Here is a 23,306-nt window from a genome sequence, read left to right as displayed (position 1 = left end):
CACGGTCCTGTATGGGGTTGAAATGGTCCTGCTACTGCTCGTCGTCGATAACCTACTCAGCACGCCAGCATGGCTGGCACCACTTCCTTTGCTAATCTGCGTCCTCTCTGTTTCCTGTGTGCGTAGTTTTGGACTCTGTGTGGGAACGCTCTGACTCCGAAGCGAGGGATTTTTGGGAAAACGGGCGACCTGCAGACCATCCTGTGCGTCTCTGCAGCCAAAGACGAGCTCACGTACTCCGGCGCTCTGAACGGGGACGTTTACGTGTGGCGAGGACTCACGCTGATGAGGACCGTACAGGCTGCACACGGGGTACACACACACACACACAGCTTTACCTGTAAAACAGGTGGAGCTCGAGAGCAGCATCCACCCTGATGGAAAAGCTTTCTCCTCCAGGTAACGCGAGGATCAAACATGGCCAACCTAACCCGAGCAGGTGATTAACCCACAGCTGCACCTGTGCTGGGAAGGGGCTGATGGGAAATGTGTTGTTCTTCTGCAGGCGGGGATCTTCAGCATGCACGCCTGTGAGGAAGGATTCGCCACCGGAGGGCGAGACGGCTGCATCAGACTGTGGGATGTGGACTTCAAACCCATCACGAAGATCGACCTGAGGGAGGCGGAGCAGGGCTACAAAGGTCTGATCTGGTCCCCTCTGTCACGCCGGGGTCACTCAGGGGTCACACCGGGGTCCACCTGCTCAGGGTCGCCTCTGCTTTGGTTTTGTATTTGATCAACCACAGCGGCAAAAAAGTCGTCAGTGCTTCACAGAAAGTGAATCTACAGCAGGCTGAGTCTTACCTGCTGCTCACCTGGCTCTGGCAGAGACGCCGGATTCCCAAATCACACGTGATCACATTTATTACTAATAATAATAGTACATGTTATTTAAAAGCGCCTTTAAAACACCCAAGCACACAGGTACAGCAAATAAAACAGGCATAAAAACGTGAACTATACACAATAATAAGCGTAGCAGATAAAAAGATCATGGATGATTTATATGGAGTAGGCGGTCTTAAATAGGTGGGGTGATGTCGAGGGGGAATTCCAGGGTCGAGACGAGAGGAAGGAACAGAAAGAGATGTATGCCTTACATGTATGGAGGAGTATTTAAAATGAATGGCAGATTTGACCAGGAGCAGTGAAGCAGGACAGGCGTGCTGTGATGTCCTCGTGACAACACGGGCAGCAGAGCTCTCGACACGTTGAAGCATACTGATGGATTTTTGTGTTGCAGTAGTCGATCTGAGACGCAGCAATGTGTTTGTTAATTGTGAGTTCTGTGATTGGTGGCGCCCGTCCCAGAGTTTCCTGTTTCCTGTCTCAGGTCTGTCGATCCGCAGCGTGTGCTGGAAGGCCGACCGCATCTTGGCCGGGACTCAGGACAGTGAAATCTTCGAGGTGATGGTCCGAGACCGGGACAAACCAGTTCTACTGATGCAGGGTCACAGCGAGGGCGAGCTGTGGGCGCTTGACGTGCACCCCAAACAGCCCGTCGCCGTCACCGGGAGTGACGACCGCTCCGTGAGGTCGGTCCAACTGCACCGCAGACCGCTCACGCCCTCCCGCTCACCTGGTGTCCTCCTAACCTGTTGCTCACCTGTGTCTCAGGCTCTGGAGCCTTCCTGACCACACTCTGCTGGCTCGCTGCAACATGGAGGAGTCCGTTCGAAGCGTTTCTTTCAACAATGACGGTTCTCAGCTCGCTCTGGGCATGAAGGATGGCTCGTTTACGGTGCTGCGTGTCAGGTGACCTCTCTTAGCTGTCGATAAGATTATGTACAGGTGTGTTATCGCCTCAAATTAAACAGGAGCTTAAAGCCGATCTGTGACCAGCGAGCTCAGGGAAGCTGACGTCTGCGTTAACAAATGCTGACGTGGAAAACTGTTGGCGGCCTCGCGCTTCCTAAATCTCTGCGGTAACGGTCACAGGTAATGGACCCCACTGATCACGATCGGGTCCTCTTTGTGATAAAGACCACTTCCTGCTATGTGACAGCAGTCTTTAAGCGGGTTAAACATAATTGGCGTGTGTTGCTGTGGTTCTTAGAAATGGGCGGGGTTAAAAGGCTAAGATGGTGGTTTACCATCCGTGCTCCGGTTAGTGAGGCGTGCTAATGCGTGTGTTTGTGCAGGGACATGACAGAGGTTGTGCACATCAAGGACAGGAAGGAAGTGATCCACGAGCTGAAGTTTTCTCCGGATGGTTCTTTCCTGGCGGTCGGGTCCAATGACGGGATGGTGGACGTGTATGCCGTCGCACAGCGCTACAAGAAGGTAGGCGAGTGCAGCCGCTCCGCCTCCTTCATCACCCACCTGGACTGGTCGGTCGACAGCCGCTTCCTGCAGACCAATGACGGTGCCGGGGAGCGGCTCTTCTACAGGATGCCAGGTACACAGGAACACCTGAGACTTGGTTTTGTCCTCCCGGTTTCCACACAGCTGTGGTCCTCAGGGGACAAAAATGCCCCCACTTCATTTTAGCGTGTTTTTAAATTAGTATAAATTGTCAATCAGTTCAGCGTTACGGTTTGACTGAAGACATTAACACAAAATGTACCCAACATTTGACATTTTAGGGCCACCAGACCTTGTTTACATAAAGTACACTTTCTTTTTGAGCGAAAATAAAACGAGACAATAAAATATTCCATCCATCCATCCGCTTCCACTTATCCTTTTCAGGGTCGCGGGGGGCGCTGGAGCCTATCCCAGCTGTCATAGGGCGAGAGGCGGGGTACACCCTGGACAGGTCGCCAGTCTGTCGCAGGGCCAACACACAGGGACAGACAACCATTCACACTCACATTCACTCCTAGTGGCAATTTGGATTATCCAATTAACCTATCCCCACAAGCTGCATGTTTTTGGACGGTGGGAGGAAGCCGGAGTACCCGGAGAGAACCCACGCAAACACGGGGAGAACATGCAAACTCCACACAGAAAGAGAAAGGCCTGATGGTGGGATTGAACTCAGGACCTTCTTGCTGTGCGGCAACAGTGCTAACCACCGTGCCTAAAATATTTAAGTGTTTAGATAATTTGAACTATTTCAGTGGTTCCCAAACTTTTTTTGCTGCCCCCCCTTTGTTTTACAATCCATCAAACATTTAGTAAACAATTAAGCAAATACAAGTAATCTGCAATAAATTACAGGTAATAATAAAATAAACGACTAAGTCTTTTACGCTGCGTCCGCACCTACACGGGTGTTTTTGAACACGCAGCTGTTTCGTCCACGTAAACGGCGAATCACCGAAAACTGAGATTTTTTAAAACTTCTTTTTTGCGTTTACGTGTGGACGAGGAATACAGAGTTCGTCACGCAACATCAAAGGTATGCGCCTTTTTCAAGTCACGCTGTGACCACGTTATTGCTTACATGAGAGGAATTGCAGAATGATAGAGACGAAATACTGTTAATCTGACTGTCTGCAGGTTTTACACGCAGTTACTGTCCCTCCATTAGAAAGGCAGAGGCGTCACGATGTGATTATTTTACGTGTAGTTGTTTTTCCTGTGTAATAATGTTCAACATTGCATCAATACATGTTTCAAAAAATGCCTCTCTGTGAAAAATGTGTTCAAAAACATAAACAGCTGTGAGATCCTGTTAGTCCGTGATTTGAACCGGGGGAACAAATCGTGGCAGGATCAGCCTGATGTTATTTGTATCCAGCTGTAACTTTACTGTATAAAGACCAAACATCTCCAACATGTCAGGAGTAGTTAGTCATCATAAGAAGTGTTTAAAAAATCAAGAATGTAGAATCTCACTGAACCTGGAAAGAGAGTATTAGCCAAAGGACTCAATTTTGCCATTTCTCCACAACAGTTGCCCATAGTGGACCTCATCACAGCCACAGAATCTGCCATACGGACTAATAAATGATCACAGACAGAAGCAGAGCAAATCAGGATGAAAGTCTCAGCCACGCTCTCAGTGCCAAAGTCCCTCCGTCCAACCTCACAATACAGGAAAAGAAGGCCGTCGCTTCCCTGAGCAAAGACCACAACATCACTGTTTTACTAGCTGATGAGGGAAGATGCACCGTGGTCCTGAACACTACAGATTACCATACAAAGATCACTTCTCAGTGATAACAATATCTACGAAGCCTTAAAGCGAGACCCCACAAGCAGCTACAAAAAGAAAGTTATAGCTTCAGGACTTTGAAAAGGACAATCATTGACCGCCTCCCGTATCACCGCCTTTACCCAGGGGATGCCATACCCTGCATTTACGGACTTCCTAAGATCCACAAGGAAGGGGTCCCACTCAGACCCATAGTCAGTAGCATAAACTCAGCCACTTACAACATCTCGAAACACCTTGCTACCATCCTAGCACCTCTCGTGGGGAACACCCCACACCACATCAAGAACTCCACCGACTTCACCGACAAGGTCCAGAAACTTACCCTGGATCCAGATGAAACCATGGTGTCCTTTGATGTAATAATAATAATAATGGATTGGATTTATATAGCGCTTTTCAAGGCACCCAAAGCGCCTGTTTTTATGCGTTGTCGTTAGCAACAACGACGGTAAAACCATTGCATGTCCGCTTGTTTATTTTCCACATAAACCTTTCACAATAAAGCTCAAGATCCTGTTGAGACTTTTCAAAATAAACTGAATCACGTGAAAAGAGTATTATTACGGATGAGAAGCAAAAAAAGAGCCGCCAGGTGCTAAAAAATAAACCTTAGACTCAAACGTTAGAACAGGCTTTTCCCCGCAGCACGCCGTGTAATAAATACTCACAAAGAAAACGGCGCCGTTACAACTTATGTCTAAAAATGTGTCGTTTCATGCATCGTTAAAACACTCGACTCCAGCTACACGACGCCCAGCTGGAAACACTTCACCTACCCGAGATTCACAGAATTTACAGAAAATATTAATTTTTTTGTGATTTATATCGTTATCAGACGATAGATGTTTTATATCGGGATATGAGATTTTGGTCATATCGCACAGCCCTACAAGAAGTGGAATCCTTCACTGCGCACATTAACGCTGTGGATAAAAACATCAAGTTCACCAGGGAAGACACAAAGGACGACTGTTTGCCTTTCCTGGACTGCGCTGTGCACATTGAAGAGAACGGCAACCTCAACATCGAAGTTTACCGGAAGCCCACACACACGGACCAGTACCTCCTCTTTGACTCCCATCACCCTCTGGAACACAAACTTGGAGTAATTAGGACCCTACACCACCGGGCAGAACATGTTCCCTCTAAGCCTGAAGGGAAAAAGAAGGAACACACACATGTAAAGGAAGCACTCAAAACGTGCGGCTATCCTAAATGGGCGTTCTTAAAGTCAGCAAAGAGGCACAGAAAAGAAGACCAGACACCAGCGAGGGAGGATAAGAAGGACAGACGCAACAACATTGTCATCCCCTATGTAGCCGGTGTATCAGAGAAACTCAGGAGAGTTTTCTCCAAGCATGACATCCCGGTGCATTTCAGACCCAGCAACACACTCAGACACAAACTGGTTCACCCGAAAGACAAAACGCCAAAACACAAACTTAACAATGTGGTGTATGCTGTACAGTGCAGCGAGGAATGCTCAGACCTCTACATCGGAGAGACCAAACAGCCACTTCACAAGCGCATGGCACAACACAGAAGAGCCACCTCCACAGGACAAGACTCAGCAGTCCATCTGCATCTAAAGGTCAAAGGTCACTCTTTCGAGGATGCCAATGTTCACATTTTGGACAGAGAGGACAGATGGTTTGAAAGAGGAGTGAAAGAAGCATCTATGTCCACTGTGAGCGACCATCTTTGAACAGAGGCGGGGTTTACGACACCAACTCTCTGCCATCTATAATCCAGTTTTGAGATCCCTTCCCAGACGCCTTAACGCCCACTCACATCCTGGGCCATCTGACCTCAGGAATTCACATGATAAGGTGGGGCCAGGTTTCACAATGAACTCACCCGAAACTCTGGCTGATTGGGACCCACACCCAGTTTCACACCTTGGCTCAGGCGATTAGAGGATCATCAGGGGGTCCTTTTGTCCCTCTGTGGGGGGAAACTCCCACTAGGTTTATATCTGGGACTCTCCACCATTTGACCTTAGAACTGAAGAAGCTTCTCGGATGAGAGGTGAAACGTCTTCAAGCAACTTAAAGAAGTCCAGACGCTTTTCTTTGCAAGCTCCTTTGACTACGATGACCTGGATGACTGAGAACCTCACAGACAATGTGGGATACTGTTTGTCCGTGATTTGAAGAGCCCAGCGCTGCTGGGCCCTCGGGACGCAGGGAAACTAACTCTGCAGGGAGACCTACCTCTGGCACTTGTGCAGGTGAAGCCAAAGGGAAGATATGCTTCACCATATTTTCTAGTCTTTGGCTTGGAAGGAAGTTGGTTTGGAAACATATTTGGCGATGCTTCATCTCCTGCTTTGCGTTTGTGTGGGAACCCCGTCGAAACACGTGTCCATGATGCTAGCAGTGTCCAAGGGTTCTTTTTTTTGGGGGGGTTTTCTTACCGCGCCCCCCTGCAATGGCTCTGCGCCTCCCCTAGGGGGCAGGCCCCACACTTTGGGAAGATCTGGACTATTTGACGAACCACAGAGTGCTGTATGTTGAATTCTAGTGAAAATGTTTTCTTTTCAATCATTTACAAATTTTAAATAGCAGCACATAATCACACCTGTGGTCCTCAGGGGACAAAAATGTCCCCGTCTGGTTTGACTGTTTATAAAGCAACAAGTATAAAATATCATCTCTGTGTTTCAAGGTTTTATTCAACTTTATTCCAACTCATTGCCTGACAGTTTCCTATATTTTGGCATGGTAGGAACACCAGGGCATGAGTCTGAGTGAAGGGAAACTTTCATGAGGACAAAGGCGTGTCCATATTTGACCCAAGTGCAGGAGGAAGCTCAGGTTTATTCCTCTGCACTGGTCCCATCATGGACAGCTTTCTTTCTGTAGTTGCAGGCCAAGGGTCTGTTGGAGGGGACAGAGTCCTCTGAAGGGGACTTGGTGCTCATACAGTCACATCAGTATCAGGATCTTACATCACAGCAGGAGAAACACCCACTTGTTCCATACACCTCAAATGGGAGCACGTTTGTGTCATGAACGATGATCATCTATTGTGTCTTTATCAAGAAATGATATCACTTTTGTGCTTCTATAATTAAATTAAATAATTAATCTTGTGTCGCCTTTAAAACTTCTCTACCAGACTCAGGATGTCATAAACTGGCCGTAGCGACTCTACTGGATGCACGGCAGTAAGAATCAACACACCCACATATGCCTACAGCTGCATTCGGTCCATTTTTCTTCCTCTCTCGTTGTCCCTCCTTGTTCATCATTGAGTTGGCTGTAGAGCAGGTCATCTGCTAATTGGATGGTTGTTGGTTCAATCTCTGTGTGCTCTAGTCTGGAGTTCTTACCAAGGTGTCATTGGGCAAGTTACTGAACCCCAACTTGGTCTCTGATGCATCCATTGGCATGTGAACGTTAAAAAGCAGAATACAAGCAGAATACACTGTGTGTAATGCTTTCAGTACTCGAGTAGAAAAGCCACTGAAGGAGTATGGGACCTGGCACATGTGCTTGGACTGTGGTAGATCATCTTTCTCTGAGGCACATGAGAGAGTGATGCATCGTCTGTCACTGGGAAGTAGAGCAGGGCGATATGGCCAAAAATATTTATCACGATATACATTTGAAAATTTGCGATAACGATATAACTGACGATATAATTGACACGAGACAAAATACTTTACAACTCCACAACTTTGATGGGTTTTTTTGCACTAATAATGTATTTTCACTTAAACAAGCAGCTGTTTTTTATCTGCATTAAAGTTATATAAAATGTAACAGTGCAAATTCCTCGCTGACAGTTTAACCAAAAGGCATTTCCAGTGGAAACTGGCCGACACATCCTCAGCATAACCATGTATAACATCCACAACACTTAAAAAGAGGTTATACACACACAATACGGTAACATTATGTTGAAGCACAGTACGTATCACTCCGCGAGGCTCCGCCTACGATAGCCGTAATGCTCCGACAATCCATCAAGCGGTGCGGCTTCGTAGCTCAGCAAAGTCGTACTGAAACATCTGACAGATTTATCCTAACGCCGTGTACATAAAATCGTTTTGAGGTCATAAACACGAACAGAATTCACAAGCCTCCAGTGCAGTGGAGGCTTGTGAGCATACTTTCTGTGTATGTATTATTGTAGGGTCTACCTTACAGTATGAAGCACCTTGATGCTCGACCCCACACATCAGTGATCCAAGATCAAAGATGTTTGGTGTGTAAATATGACCCTTTGCAACACTTTGTAATTTGGGGACATGTTTGGCCCCGAGGACCACAGGTGTTATAAAATCTAATACAAAATCCATAAATAAATCAAATTACTTAAAACTTAGTCCAGTCATGCATAGCATAGTACTGAATAACTGTTATTGTCAGACCATTTGATGATTAAAAACCCCATTTTTAATAGCAAAATTTCTGTAGAGGACAGAAATGTCCGAAAGACAACACAAGGGTTTGGAGCTCACCTGTCCTTACCTGGGACCAGTTGTGGGACTTGATGGTGCAGATTTGTGGGTCTTACCTACTTCCTTTCCCTGTCCTGCAGCGGGAAAGCTGGTTCCTAAAGAGGAGGCGAAAGGGATTCACTGGATGACGTGGACCGGTGTTGTTGGGCCGGAGGTGAACGGCATCTGGGTCAAATACTCCAACGTCACCAACGTAAACTCCGTGGACGCCAACTACAGCAGCGCTGTGCTGGTGGCTGGCGATGACCTTGGCCTCGTCAAGCTCTTCAGGTTCCCCTCCCTGAAGAAAGGTGAGCGATGCAAGCCGATAACATTTTTACTGAGGATCCACAGAGTCCGGCTGAGTGGTGGACCTCTGAGGTCGTCCTAGTCATTAGACCCGGAGTTACAGGCGTGGGACAGAATAGATTTGATGAGGATGTTTCTGGAGTGATGTGCGTTCTTATTCTTGTGTTTCTAACATCACACAGGGGCCAAATTTAAGAAGTACATTGGTCACTCTGCCCATGTGACCAACGTTCGCTGGTCCAGCGATCTGCAGTGGGTCATCAGCACCGGTGGTGCCGACCACGCGGTCTTCCAGTGGAGGTTCCTGCCCGAAGGTGTGATGAACGGTGTTCTGGAGCCCCTCCTACAAGGTGACGCAGAGCTTACCTTTAGTCACAGATGATGACGGCGCGGACCTCCCAGAAACTTTTCAGCAGTTAAACTAAATCAACAAACTGAGCTTGACTCTTTTATCATCCTAAAGTCTTTGCAGGTCATAACGGTGCGTTCACACCGAACGCGACAGAAGCGACCAGAGCTTCAGGTTTACGGTCAATGGAGGAGCGCGATGAAGCGCGACTGGGGTTCCCACGAAACTTCAGAAGCAGATTGGTGTCGCGAAAACGCTTTTCTGCCTGATTCGCGCAAACAATTAGTGCGACTGATGTCATGGAAAATACGTGCTGCAGTTTGTGTTGCATTTTGTGCATTCGCACTTATCGTATCTACCACTCGAGTTGGAAAAATCTGAACTCCAATCAGGAGCCTGATGACGTGATGCTCTGACCTGGTTCAAAGGGGCAGGTCCAGCCAAAGCCCTTCATTCTTCATTCAATATGGAGGAAAGGCTCATCAACGCCGTAGCCTACCACCCGGAGCTGTATGACACCAGCTGCCTGTTTACAATGAATTAATGTAGGCAGTTAATTTGTGCATGTTGTCATATAGGAATATATGTTTTTGTTTATTAATAAACAGCACACCGTGGTCCCGCTCTTCATCCATCACTGCCTCGCGTTTTCGCAGGTTTTTTTATTGCACAGTACAACTTTCAACAATGCGCATTGCATTCTGCAGCCTGATTGACAAATCTCCGTGTCGCGTCTCCTGCGCTTGTTTGGTTTTGATAACCATCACGTCCAATTACGCCGCTGCTCTGCTCTCCACAGTAAATAGAGAAGGGAGAACCTCTCTTCAAACGCTAGATCGACAGCTGCCATCTTGCAAACATACCATCTGGCATTACTTCCGCCCACATTTCCGCTTCACTATTGCATATTTTAAAGTGCGACCAGTTTGCTTTGGACACGCTTCGAGGTGCGAATGTGCACGCGACCAGCCAGGGGCGTCTGGCGCTTTTTGGTCGCTTCTATCGCGTTCGGTGTGAACGCACCGTAAGAATCAGGTCTCCAAATCCAGTCTCCTCCTGCAGCTGCAGATTATTCATAATGATCCAAATCACTGTTCTTGTCCCGCCTCGCACCTTCTCCATTTGAAAACTCGAGCTAACTTATTGCCACACATGACAAAAGTACAGAATGCCCTGTAAAATCAGAGTGAAGAAGAAACACCCAGTGCATCATGGGAATCCCCGGCAGCCTACGTCTATTGCAGCATAACTAAGGGAGGATTCAGGGTCACCTGGTCCACCCCTAACTATATACGTTAGCAAAAAGGAAAGTTTGAAGCCTAATCTTGAAAGTAGAGATAGTGTCTGTCTCCTGAATCCAAACTGGAAGCTGGTTCCACAGAAGAGGGGCCTGAAAACTGAAGGCTCTCCCTCCCATTCTACTTTTAAATACTCTAGGAACAACAAGTAGGCCTGCAGAGCGAGAGCGAAGTGCTCTAATAGGGTGATATGGTACTACAAGGTCATTAAGATAAGATGGGGCCTGATTATTTAAGACCTTGTATGTGAGGAGCAGGATTTTGAATTCTGGATTTAACAGGAAGCCAAAACAGGAGAAAGAAAGAAAGTGCACTTTATTGGTCCCCGTGGGGAAAATCCGTCTCTGCATTTAACCCATTCACTCAGTGAAGCAGTGGGCAGCCATTGGGTGCCCGGGGAGCAGTGTGTAGGGACGGTACCTTGCTCAGGGGTACATCAGGGTAGCTGTTCAGGGGAATCGAACCCCCGACCTTCCGATCATGGGGCCACCACTCTACCTACTGAGCTATCCCTGCCCGAAATCTGCTCTCTCTTTCTAGTCCCTGTCAGGACTCTTGCTGCAGCATTTTGGATCAGCTGAAGGCTTTTCAGGGAGTTTTTAGGACTTCCTGATAATAATGAATTACAGTCGTCCAGCCTGGAAGTGATAAATGCATGAACTAGTTTTTCAGCTTCACCTCTGCTTATCGCTGACTCATATTTTTCACCCGTGCCGTGTCTTCAGAGGGTTACGCCGACTCCAACAGCGGCGAGTCGGACTCAGACGTGTCAGATGTGCCGGAGCTCGACTCGGACATTGAACAGGAAGCTCAGACCAGCTACGAACGTCAGGTGACTGGGACACAAACGCTCCCACCTGCAGTCAAAAAGCCGTCTGACTCACCTGTCTCTGTCTGCAGGTGTATAAGGAGGACCTGCCACAACTCAAGAAGAAGCTGATTGGTTCCCTGAAGCGGCAGAAAGCTCCAGAGGAGGGGCTTCGTCTGCAGTTTGTTCACGGGTAAACTATCCACATCAGACATGGATCTGGTCTCGTGAGTAAATAATGTAAATAAACCTCCGTTTGTGCTGCTTCCTGTTTGCTGCAGGTACCGGGGCTTCGACTGCCGTAACAACCTGTTCTACAGTCAGGCGGGAGAGGTGGTGTACCACGTGGCCGCCGTCGCTGTCGTCTACAACCGGCTGCAGCACAGCCAGAGGTTTTACCTCGGGCACGACGATGACATCCTCAGCCTCGCCGTCCACCCGCTCAAAGACTACGTGGCCTCGGCACAGGTATGCCCGGCCGATCGCAGCACGTCGCGTTTCCGAGACGGTTTCTGATTGGCTGTTCCTGTGTACAGGTGGGCAGAGACCCGGCCATACATGTGTGGGACATCCAGACCCTGAAGTGTCTGTCGCTGCTCAAAGGACACCACAGCAGGGGCGTGTGTGCTCTGGAGTTCACAGGTAAGCTGACTGCACGCCGTGCCATCGGGCATCAATATTTCTATCCCTAAGCCCTCACCTGTTATCGCTAACTCAGCAGGTTAGCTCAAGTAGAAACAGCTGTTGTTCCCAATCCTTCCTTCACACTGCTTTCTGACGTAACTCCTCTCTTGGTGCTTCTCAGCTGATGGGAAGAGTTTGATCTCAGTGGGATTCGATGAATTTCACTCCATCATCATCTGGGACTGGAAGAAAGGAGAGAGACTAGCCAAGGCCAGGTAAACACACCTGGATTAAGTCAGCTAGTCCTGCCGTAAGATGGTCGTGCTTTTGTAAGCTCACAGTTTCTTGCAGTGGTTGCCGAGGGAAATGTTTGCGTCTCGTTTCACGTGTTTGAGCCGATCGGCTGAAAGCTCGTGTGTCTGCAGGGGTCATAAAGACAAGATCTTCGTGGTGAAGAGCAATCCTTTCAGGATGGACAAACTGGTGACCGTGGGCATGAAACACATCAAGTTCTGGCAACATTCAGGTAGGCGTCGTTTCCTCTTTACCTGGAACTCACCTGACACGCTCAGCTCAACGAGGTAGGAGGGGTCACATGGGGCTGTCCCACATGTAGGGCTGCCACGATTAGTCGACTAGTCACGATTACGTCGACTATCAAAATCGTCGACGACTGATTTAATAGTCGACGCGTCGTTTGAAGCTTTGTAAGATCACAAAAGACGCAGGAATAATAGCAGGATTTAAGAGTGTAATAACGGACTGAAACAGAAGATGGCAGCACTGCATGTACAAGGATGCCAGCTGCCGTTAAACCCCGAAGAAGAAGAAGAAGCTGTGTCCCAGAATTCATAGCACAGCCCAGCTTAGTTTCCAACAATGGCGGCAGCGAGTTAGTTTTGTCGCTACACGATCCGTACCGGAAACCCGATCGGTACCCCGCATGCGCAAATCTTACGTCACTTCCTCTCTTTGCCAACATTGCGACATTCAATATATTTGAATGATGCGGTTAGCGCCCAGTTAGCTCCTAGCATTTCTCAACAGCTCTGCCTCCTTTTCGACTGCCCGGGACATTTAAACAATGGATAATCCGTATACAAAGAAATTCATGCTTTTCTCCTCAACAGAGAGCGTCCCCCGATTGAGCAACAGCGCCGTAAAATAAGAAGAATGGCGCCTAATTACAGAGTTAATAATGCAGACTTTGTAATATCTCACGTGTAGATTCATCAGCCAGATGAAGTGTTTACTGACAATTGACAGTGATAGGCGCACATCATCATCACTATTCCAACAATCCTCTCCTCACAGACAAGCATAAACACACTCGACTATCCTAAATCAGATTTAACACACGTTTGTAATGACGATAATTCAGTTTATAATAGGGTTTATTCGCTCGGTCAGCAGGTGGCGGTATCCTCGTACACTGGGGAGTAAACTGCCATTAAACGAACAGAAGAAGAAGAAAACATCTGCACATGCGCGGTACGGATCGGTAGACCCGATTGTACGGTCAGACTTTACACATGCGCAGTAAGGATCGGAGAGTCCTGATCCGTAACTTTCTTTTTATTTTTCGTTTTTGTCTACATTGTACTGAAATGCTTCATTATTGCAAACATTAGATATATTACAAAAAGATACTCTGACCCATAACTATCGTAAAACGCTACGACCGGAAGTAGAAACCTTTCGCGCATGCGGGGTACCGATCGGGTAGTGACAAGTTTTAATGTTACTCTTATTATTCTTTCTGGGTCACAAAATAAACGTTTAACATATTTTCAGGCGAGAATGTAGCTGTGTAAACCTCAAATATCTGCTCAGTTTATCAGACACCGCATATTTTCAAAAGCGCTCCGACGTTTTCGGAGACGTCTGTTACCCACTAGCTCGATAGTAGCCGGGGGCTAGGTCACTAGAGCCGTGAGAACACCGGACTCCCGGCAAATCGTTTTCAAACCCACCGCCGTCTTTCGCTACTCAGGTTAAACATGATATATGAGTCACTTAGATAACTTAAAATGTTATTGTTTGGCTTTTTTAGTATTTTATTTGTTCCTGAGTAAATCGGTTTGGCTGAGATTAAAGTTATAGTTTTTACACAGCTGAATAAACGTCAAGCAGACAGCTGATTATCAGAAGTGTGAGATGCTCCAGAATTTACTCCGGTGTCCTGTTATATTTTAGATAGCAAGGAGTTTATTAAACTTCACCGAAACAATCTGCAAATTTCATTAAAATTTAATAAACTATCATCTTGTCTTTATTTTTAGTTAGCACACCTTAAACACTTAAAGCTGTAAGCTAATGATAGTTATATAAGAGCAGATGCTGCTGGTGCAATAAGCTGTAGTTTTACGTCCAATGGATGATGATCTGATTAGTCGACTAATCGCAAAAATAATCGGTGACTAGTCGACTATCAGAATAATCGTTTGTGGCAGCCCTACCCACATGTGGTGGTTTTATTCACGCTCTGATAAAACGTGAACTTTAAAACGTTTCTTTTTAAATGGATGCTTGTAAACATCCGTTCCTGTCCCGCAGGCGGCGGTCTGACCTTCAAACGCGGGATTTTCGGGAACCTGGGGAAACAGGAGACGATGATGTCGGCGTGTTACGGTCGATCCGAGGACCTCGTTTTCTCCGGAGCCACGAACGGAGACGTTTACATCTGGAGAGACACGATGCTTATCAAGACCATCAAAGCCCACGACGGCCCCGTGTTCGCCATGTGCTCCCTGGACAAGGTGACGCTTCATCCTTTGTTATCTAAAGTGGAGGAGGGTTGAGTCTGTAGCAGGGTGGAGTAATACGAGCAGCACTCATGGACAAAAACGATCTTTTACATGATTGATTGATGATTGAAGATGATTGTCAAGAAGTGGCTGCAGGCAGCAGAGGACGCAAAGGCAGGACGCAACTCAAAACACAGCTTTATGCTGCAGGAGATACAGAACTAAACTAAACACACAGGAGGGAACTCAGCTGAAGGTGATCTAAGTAATGAGGCAGGGAAACATGACGCACGTCACACAGGAGACTATCAAAGTAAAACAGGAAGCACTCGCACCACATGGCACATGACAGGGGAGAACGCTCAGGGAAACGAGCTAATGAGGGGGGGGGCAGTTAAGGTGGTCGACACACAGAGAGAGCGCGAGAGGGGAGACATGACAGGCTGGGGAGGAGAAACGTGAGGAGGAGGACAAGGGAACAGGAAAGGGGAAGAAGACACAGACACACCAAACTCATGAACCGAGAACATGAATACAAAGTAACACAAGAACTCAAAAACACTGGTGACCCGGAAGCATGACAACGATCCTTTCAAAATAAAATCATAACCACAGACTTGTTTGGATTTCTGCTTCCTGTGTCCAGGGTTTTGTGACGGGGGGGAAAGACGGCATCGTGGAGCTTTGGGACGACATGTTTGAGAGATGTTTGAAAACGTACGCCATCAAGCGGGCCGTCCTGTCTCCGTCCTCTAAAGGTAGGGGACGCCAGCATCGGGGTGTTTTTGAACGGCGCGAGCGCCTGAAGGTGATCGGTCGTGTTTTCTGAGCAGGGCTGCTGCTGGAGGACAACCCGTCCATCAGAGCCATCACGCTGGGCCACGGTCACATCCTGCTGGGAACCAAGAACGGAGAGATCCTGGAGATCGATAAGAGCGGCCCCATGACGCTGCTGGTGCAGGTAAGTTAACTTCACCAATCTGTCACGAGCTCTCCTGCTCCGCCCCCACCTCACTGAGATTGAATCGCTACAGTGCACTGACACAGTCACCTGTACACCTCACACCTGTGTGTGCCAGGGTCACATGGAGGGCGAGGTGTGGGGTTTGGCGGCACACCCTCTACTTCCTGTCTGTGCCACCGTCAGTGACGACAAAACTCTGAGGATCTGGGAGCTGTCAGCCAATCACCGCATGGTGGCTGTCCGCAAGCTCAAGAAAGGTGAGACGAGCAAATGTGAAACCTTGGCGTGCTCTCTTTCTTACCTGTGCTGTGTTTCCTGTCAGGTGGGCGGTGCTGTGCCTTCTCTCCGGACGGGAAAGCTCTGGCGGTCGGCCTAAATGATGGCAGCTTCCTGGTGGTGAACGCTGACACGCTGGAAGACATGGTGACGTTTCACCATCGCAGAGAGCTCATCTCAGACATCCGCTTCTCCCAAGGTACCTGAACTCAGCGCACAGGTGTGGCACAGGATGAAGGTCACCGGTGGGTCGCTGATGAGTCAGGTGTGTGTTTCAGATGCGGGGAAGTACCTGGCTGTGGCCTCGCACGACTCTTTTGTGGACATCTACAACGTCCTGACCAGCAAGAGAGTCGGCATCTGCAAAGGAGCCAGAAGCTACGTCACTCACATCGACTGGGACTCCAGAGGTGAGACTCACCTGTGCTGCGGTCACTGGCGCCACCTTCAGGACACACTTTCCATTAATAGCAGGCTGCAGCTTTACATGACGGTGAGGTGGTGTCAGACTCTCATGTGCTACCTCTACAGGTAAGCTGCTGCAGGTGAACACCGGAGCCAAAGAGCAGCTATTCTTTGAGGCGCCGCGAGGACGCAGACAGAACATCAGCGTGGCCGAGGTCAGGAGCGCGCCGACAGCTCTGGTGAGGCGTTTCGACTGAACTGCAGAGGTCATGCCGTGTTTCTGTTTCAGTTCGAGAAGCTGGAATGGGCGAGCTGGACGTCCGTTTTCGGTCCCACCTGTGAGGGGATATGGCCGACGCTCAGCTTCGTTAACGCCGCCTCGCTCACCAAAGACCGCAAACTGCTGGCCACCGGAGACGACTTCGGCTTCCTCAAACTCTTCAGCTTCCCGTCCAGGGTGAGAGAGGAGTCCACGCCACGTCTCAAAACGTCTACTTTCAAAGGCTCTGTTCATCTTAACCTCTGACCTCTGACCTCAGGGCCAGTTTGCCAAGTTTAAGAAGTATGTGGGTCACAGCTCCAACGTGACCAATGTCCGCTGGTCCAATGATGACACCGTGTTGCTGACAGTGGGCGGGGCTGATACAGCGCTGATGATCTGGACCAGAGAGCTGCCGGGTCACAAGGAGAGCAAAGCTGTGGACAGCGAGGAGTCTGACGACGACACAGAGGAGGACGGAGGTACGCCGTGACCACGGCAACTCATTTCCACTTTACAGTCCCAGTTCAGAACAGCAGCTGCCTCGTTCAAGGAGGGGCAGCTGCTGTGATTGGTTGGAGGGTGAGCGGAGGAAAACATCGCTCTAATAAATGCATGAACTGGTTTTTCAGCGTCTCTCTGAGACAGGACATTTCTCATTTTAGAGATGTTGTGCAGATGGAAGAAAGCAGTCCTGCAGCACGGTTGATGATTGTAACCTTTACACTGAGGAAGATGTTCTCTGCTCGGTTCTTGACCTTCGTCGTCACCTCTGTGTCGTGTTGTTGTTTTTAGGGTACGACAGCGACGTGGCCCGGGAGAAGGTGGTGGACTACGTCACTAAGATCTACTCGGCCAGCATCAGGAACATGTCAGGAACCAAACCTCACCTGCAGCACAAAGAGCTTCCCGTGGAGGAGAGGTAGGATCGGTTTGCTTCCTGTTGTGGGTTCAGACGTGCGTGTCTGATGTCGGTTCTCCTGTTCAGGCCTCCGGTGAGCCGAGCTGCACCGCTTCCCGACAAACTGCTGAAGAACAACGTGACGAAGAAGAAGAAGGTGGTGGAGGTGAGCGTGGGACCTCTGCTTACCGGGAGCAGATGACGCAGCCCTCGACTCATATGTGTGTGTGTGTGTGTGTGTGTGTGTGTGTGTGTGTGTGTGTGTGTGTGTGTGTGTGTGTGTGTGTGTGTGTGTGTTAGGAGCTGGTCCTGGAGCACGTCTTTGGCTACAGAGGCTTCGATTGTCGTAACAACCTGCACTACCTCAATGACGGCGCTGACATCGTCTTCCACACTGCTGCTGCCGTGGTGATCCAGAACCTGTCGGCAGGTTGGTGAAACGCTGTCGCGCCTTCTGAGTAACTGTTGGTGCCGGTGACCTCATACTTGCTGCTTCCTGTCCTGACAGGAACTCAGAGTTTCTACCTGGAGCACACAGATGACATCCTCTGCCTGACCGTCAATCAGCATCCGAAGTACCAGAACGTCATTGCCACCGGGCAGATCGGTGAGTCCGTCAAAGACGGGCACGAGTGCCGCGCCCGCTCGCACGCCGCTAACATAGGTCTGCACGAGCGCCCGCTCTGCTGTCCCCAGAGACTGAGCCAGATCTGATGGGTCAGCTGACCTCTAATGTCCAGTAAACGTCATGTCGGCGCCCGGCGCGCTCGCCTGTTAGATTCAATTCGTTCAGTCATCATGTTGTTGTCATGCATGAGCTGGCTGCTGTTGGCCCATCCCACTTCTGTTCTCTCTCACTGCTTCCTCATCAACTCCGCCTCCTCACCAGGTGACATCACTGACCTGCCAGGTAAGCCTTCTTTCACCACCCTCGTTACACACACACACACACACAGACACACTACATGTCAACAGACACACACAGACACGACACTGAAGAGACACACACACACACACATACAACACGAGCACACACACACACACACAGACACACACACACACACACACACACACACACACACAGCAACACACACACACACACACACACACTCACAGACACACCACACAGACACACAGACACACACACACATACAGCCACACACACAGACACGTGCACACACACACACACACACACAGACACGTCACACGACACACACACACACAGACACGTGCACAGACAACACACACACAGACACTGCACAGCTACACACAAGACATCACAGACACACACACACGCACAGACACACAGACACATACACACACACACGCACAGACACACACAGACACATACACGTGCACACACACAGACACGTGCACACACACATACACGTGCACACACACAGACACGTGCACAGACACACACAGACACAGGTTGAGTTTATTAACGTGTTGGTGTCATTCGCTCCCGGCGTGTAGAGGCGGAGCTCTCTGGTGAGTATCATGAGTCAGGACGCTGATCGTAGCTCGCCCCCGACTCGTCTGCACTGATGTGGATTCAGATGAAAACACTGAACGTCACGCTGAACGCTCCACGCCACAGAAACGTCCGAGAGCATCAGGTCTTACATTTTTAGAATTGTTTCACACGGAAATCAACGTGGACGCCAGGCGTGCGTCTGCCGAGCCGTCGGGTTTATGTACAGGTTTTGTGAGGAACCTCAACATCACACGAGGTGCGAGCCCGACAGTCAAGGTCAAAGTTTTTTGTTTTTGAAGGTGCAGTCTGAATGAGGGTTCATGCACCACAGTCCGACTCTCAGAGATCTTTAACACGTCGTCTAGCAGCACGTTAAAGGCTGCTCAGTAAGGAGGAAGTCACTGCTGGAGGATCCATTTCTCTTATTTTCTCAGCGTCTCAAACGTCAGCGTGGCTGAACTCGGTGTTTTCAGGCGTCTCCACATTAGCACGAGCATGGCAGTAGGCAGACTCGGAGCCCGGCCGAGAGCCTCGTGTGGGCATGATGTCGGTGTTTCTGTGTGCAGTCTGTGCCGTGTGTGCTGAAGCTGTGATTCAGAGGCTGCTTTCCATCCTTTAGAAACATCTCCGGGTCAGTCGTGTTAATGCAGACGCTGTCGGGGCATGATCACAGGATCACGTGTTCCTGAGCCTCTCTTTGTTCTCCAGAGAGGACGCGATTAAAAACACGTCTTCCTCTCTGGTCTTCTGAGGTTTCCTCTGCCGAGCTGAGGTGGTCCGGGACCTCGGGAGCGAACCGGTCATGTGATCATGACTGAAAGTGTTAATAAAGAGATGGTCGTTTGAAAGAAGCCATTTTGAATTTCCACACTCTGAATGGCGCTGCTCCGTGACCCAGCATGCGAACTCAGGCGCTGGAAGTACCCAAAGATCCTGAATGGGATAAGGTCTATTCATCCATCCAAGTTCGTTCCACGACACTGCGTCTCCATTTCACAGCTCCCATAACTCCCTCAGGTCCTTCATCCTTTTCTTCTTGGCCTCTTTACCATCCTTCATTCCTTGGCTCGTTTCCTTTCATTGCCCCACTTCCTGCTAAATCTGTTCCTTTGTTTGTCGATGCTGTAGATCTGAGGTTCCCTTTTTCTCCTGTTCCTTGAAGAATGCTGAGGAGCTCAGCTGTAGATCCCACATGTTGTTTGGTGTTTCAGTCCTGTGGTCCACAGGTCCTTGGATGTTCAGGTCCTGGTACTTCCTACCTCGGTTCTGTGGTTGTGAAGTTGTGTGGTTTCTACGGTTTGGTCTCTCCTCGCAGGCCTCGCCCCGTCCATCCACGTGTGGGACGCCATGACCAAGCAGACACTGTCCATCCTGCGGTGTTCGCACGCTAAAGGCGTCGGCTACGTTAACTTCAGCGCTACAGGGAAGCTGCTGCTGTCTGTGGGGGTGGAGCCTGAACACACCATCACAGTGTGGAGGTGGCAGGAAGGTACCCAACATCTTTCATCAGATGAACGATTGTGAGATGCTCTCAGCTTCTGACTGCTGGCAGTTTGTTGGAAGGAGTAACAGATTAGCTCTTGGTGCTCTGACACTATCGAGGGTTACCCAGGTAACACCGTTCCTGATCCCCACGATTACCTAATGACTCGAGGTTCAGGATTAAGGTTGTTATCAGTGATGCCTCGGGGGGGAAACATTATTGTTTGGACCATCTGTTCCACACCAAACAAGACAAAGTATGTGACATACAGTGGGGCAAAAAAGTATTTAGTCAGCCACCGATTGTGCAAGTTCCCCCACCTAAAATGATGACAGAGGTCAGTAATTTGCACCAGAGGTACACTTCAACTGTGAGAGACAGAATGTGAAAAAAAATCCATGAATCCACATGGTAGGATTTGTAAAGAATTTATTCGTAAATCAGGGTGGAAAATAAGTATTTGGTCAATAACAAAAATACAACTCAATACTTTGTAACATAACCTTTGTTGGCAATAACAGAGGTCAAACGTTTACTATAGGTCTTTACCAGGTTTGCACACACAGTAGCTGGTATTTTGGCCCATTCCTCCATGCAGATCTTCTCGAGAGCAGTGATGTTTTGGGGCTGTCGCCGAGCAACACGGACTTTCAACTCCCGCCACAGATTTTCTATGGGGTTGAGGTCTGGAGACTGGCTAGGCCACTCCAGGACTTTCAAATGCTTCTTACGGAGCCACTCCTTTGTTGCCCGGGCGGTGTGTTTTGGATCATTGTCATGTTGGAAGACCCAGCCTCGTTTCATCTTCAAAGTTCTCACTGATGGAAGGAGGTTTTGGCTCAAAATCTCACGATACATGGCCCCATTCATTCTGTCCTTAACACGGATCAGTCGTCCTGTCCCCTTGGCAGAAAAACAGCCCCATAGCATGATGTTTCCACCCCCATGCTTCACAGTAGGTATGGTGTTCTTGGGATGCAACTCAGTATTCTTCTTCCTCCAAACACGACGAGTTGAGTTTATACCAAAAAGTTCTACTTTGGTTTCATCTGACCACATGACATTCTCCCAATCCTCTGCTGTATCATCCATGTGCTCTCTGGCAAACTTCAGACGGGCCTGGACATGCACTGGCTTCAGCAGCGGAACACGTCTGGCACTGCGGGATTTGATTCCCTGCCGTTGTAGTGTGTTACTGATGGTGACCTTTGTTACTTTGGTCCCAGCTCTCTGCAGGTCATTCACCAGGTCCCCCCGTGTGGTTCTGGGATCTTTGCTCACCGTTCTCATGATCATTTTGACCCCACGGGATGAGATCTTGCGTGGAGCCCCAGATCGAGGGAGATTATCAGTGGTCTTGTATGTCTTCCATTTTCTGATGATTGCTCCCACAGTTGATTTTTTCACACCAAGCTGCTTGCCTATTGTAGATTCACTCTTCCCAGTCTGGTGCAGGTCTACAATACTTTTCCTGGTGTCCTTCGAAAGCTCTTTGGTCTTGGCCATGGCGGAGTTTGGAGTCTGACTGTTTGAGGCTGTGGACAGGTGTCTTTTATACAGATGATGAGTTCAAACAGGTGCCATTCATACAGGTAACGAGTGGGGGACAGAAAAGCTTCTTACAGAAGACGTTACAGGTCTGTGAGAGCCAGAGATTTTCCTTGTTTGAGGTGACCAAATACTTATTTTCCACCCTGATTTACAATAAATTCTTTACAAATCCTACCATGTGGATTCATGGATTTTTTTTTCACATTCTGTCTCTCACAGTTGAAGTGTACCTCTGGTGCAAATTACTGACCTCTGTCATCATTTTAAGTGGGGGAACTTGCACAATCGGTGGCTGACTAAATACTTTTTTGCCCCACTGTAGATGGGACAATCTTTGACCTCTTACCTGTCCGTCAGGCACCAAGGTGACGAGTAAGGGCGGCCACACTGAGCGGATCTTCGTGGTGGAGTTCCGGCCGGACTCTGACACCCAGTTCGTGTCGGTGGGAATCAAACACATCAAGTTCTGGACTCTGGTTGGAGGTTCGCTCATGTACAAGAAAGGTGTGATCGGCTCAGTGGAGGACGGCCGCATGCAGACCATGTTGTCTGTTGCGTTCGGCGCCGTAAGAAACGCTGACGTTGCTTTTGTATGTAACGCTCTGGTGTTTGCAGACTTGTGGTAAATCGCTGTTTGTCTCACTCAGAACAACCTGACATTCACTGGCGCCATCAACGGAGACGTGTACGTGTGGCGGGAGCATTTCCTGGTGCGCGTGGTGGCAAAGGCGCACAGCGGTCCCGTCTTCACCATGTACACCACTCTGAGGGACGGCCTTATTGTTACTGGGGGGAAGGAGCGACCGTGAGTCTGCAGTTCCTGAAGATGCTGACCTACCACCTGCTTTTGGTGTTAATACAAAAAAATGGTCCCAGATTCAACCAGTCATTTAAAGTTTGCATTATTAGGGGTGTGGCCTCTTTGAATTACATGTGGATAGTGACACAGGTAGTTGTAGCTCCTAGCTGTCTGCTAGGCTTCACCTGAACTGGACCTCTGGACCTTGTTTGTGCGGTTGGAGCTTTTTTACTAACAGACGGTCCAAGAAGGCGGAGCTCCAGGTTTGGTGCGCAGTGATTGATTGGACATTGCTAATCTTTGTCTGACTGATGCTTTCATATAGTCTGTGGTAACAAAAGTCGCTAGCATTAGCTCATAATAAAATCCATGCTCTAAACGATGGCTTCCGGAATCAGTGGGTGATGCCTAGAGATGGCACGATACCAATTTTTTATGTCCGATACCGATATCATAAATTTGGATATCTGCCGATACCGATATGAATCCGATATAGTGTTTTTT

At 48.8% G+C, this 23,306-nt stretch overlaps 1 protein-coding gene across 1 annotated transcript in view; it reads left to right on the top strand.

Moving 5' to 3' along the window:
• Positions 1-23,306, top strand: part of eml6 (EMAP like 6) — a gene marked incomplete at its 3' end in the record, with an annotated part of 32,353 nt that overhangs the window by 5,430 nt on the left and 3,617 nt on the right. The window contains 31 exon segments of the mRNA XM_042212705.1: positions 127-312; positions 506-641; positions 1,334-1,535; positions 1,618-1,755; positions 2,142-2,398; positions 8,654-8,863; positions 9,044-9,211; positions 11,234-11,340; positions 11,409-11,509; positions 11,598-11,784; positions 11,853-11,958; positions 12,122-12,215; positions 12,366-12,466; positions 14,497-14,699; positions 15,334-15,445; positions 15,521-15,648; positions 15,767-15,908; positions 15,974-16,126; positions 16,206-16,337; positions 16,459-16,547; positions 16,622-16,789; positions 16,872-17,073; positions 17,387-17,513; positions 17,580-17,658; positions 17,793-17,922; positions 18,001-18,099; positions 18,382-18,402; positions 18,969-18,983; positions 20,285-20,458; positions 22,361-22,569; positions 22,651-22,808. Coding sequence (XP_042068639.1) covers positions 127-312; positions 506-641; positions 1,334-1,535; positions 1,618-1,755; positions 2,142-2,398; positions 8,654-8,863; positions 9,044-9,211; positions 11,234-11,340; positions 11,409-11,509; positions 11,598-11,784; positions 11,853-11,958; positions 12,122-12,215; positions 12,366-12,466; positions 14,497-14,699; positions 15,334-15,445; positions 15,521-15,648; positions 15,767-15,908; positions 15,974-16,126; positions 16,206-16,337; positions 16,459-16,547; positions 16,622-16,789; positions 16,872-17,073; positions 17,387-17,513; positions 17,580-17,658; positions 17,793-17,922; positions 18,001-18,099; positions 18,382-18,402; positions 18,969-18,983; positions 20,285-20,458; positions 22,361-22,569; positions 22,651-22,808 — 4,334 coding nt within the window.

The sequence above is a fragment of the Haplochromis burtoni genome, unplaced genomic scaffold (assembly GCF_018398535.1).
Source record: "Haplochromis burtoni strain Fernald_Lab_line unplaced genomic scaffold, NCSU_Asbu1 Contig_387, whole genome shotgun sequence".
Lineage (NCBI taxonomy): Eukaryota > Metazoa > Chordata > Actinopteri > Cichliformes > Cichlidae > Haplochromis > Haplochromis burtoni.
This window is presented reverse-complemented; position numbering and strand designations above follow the sequence as displayed.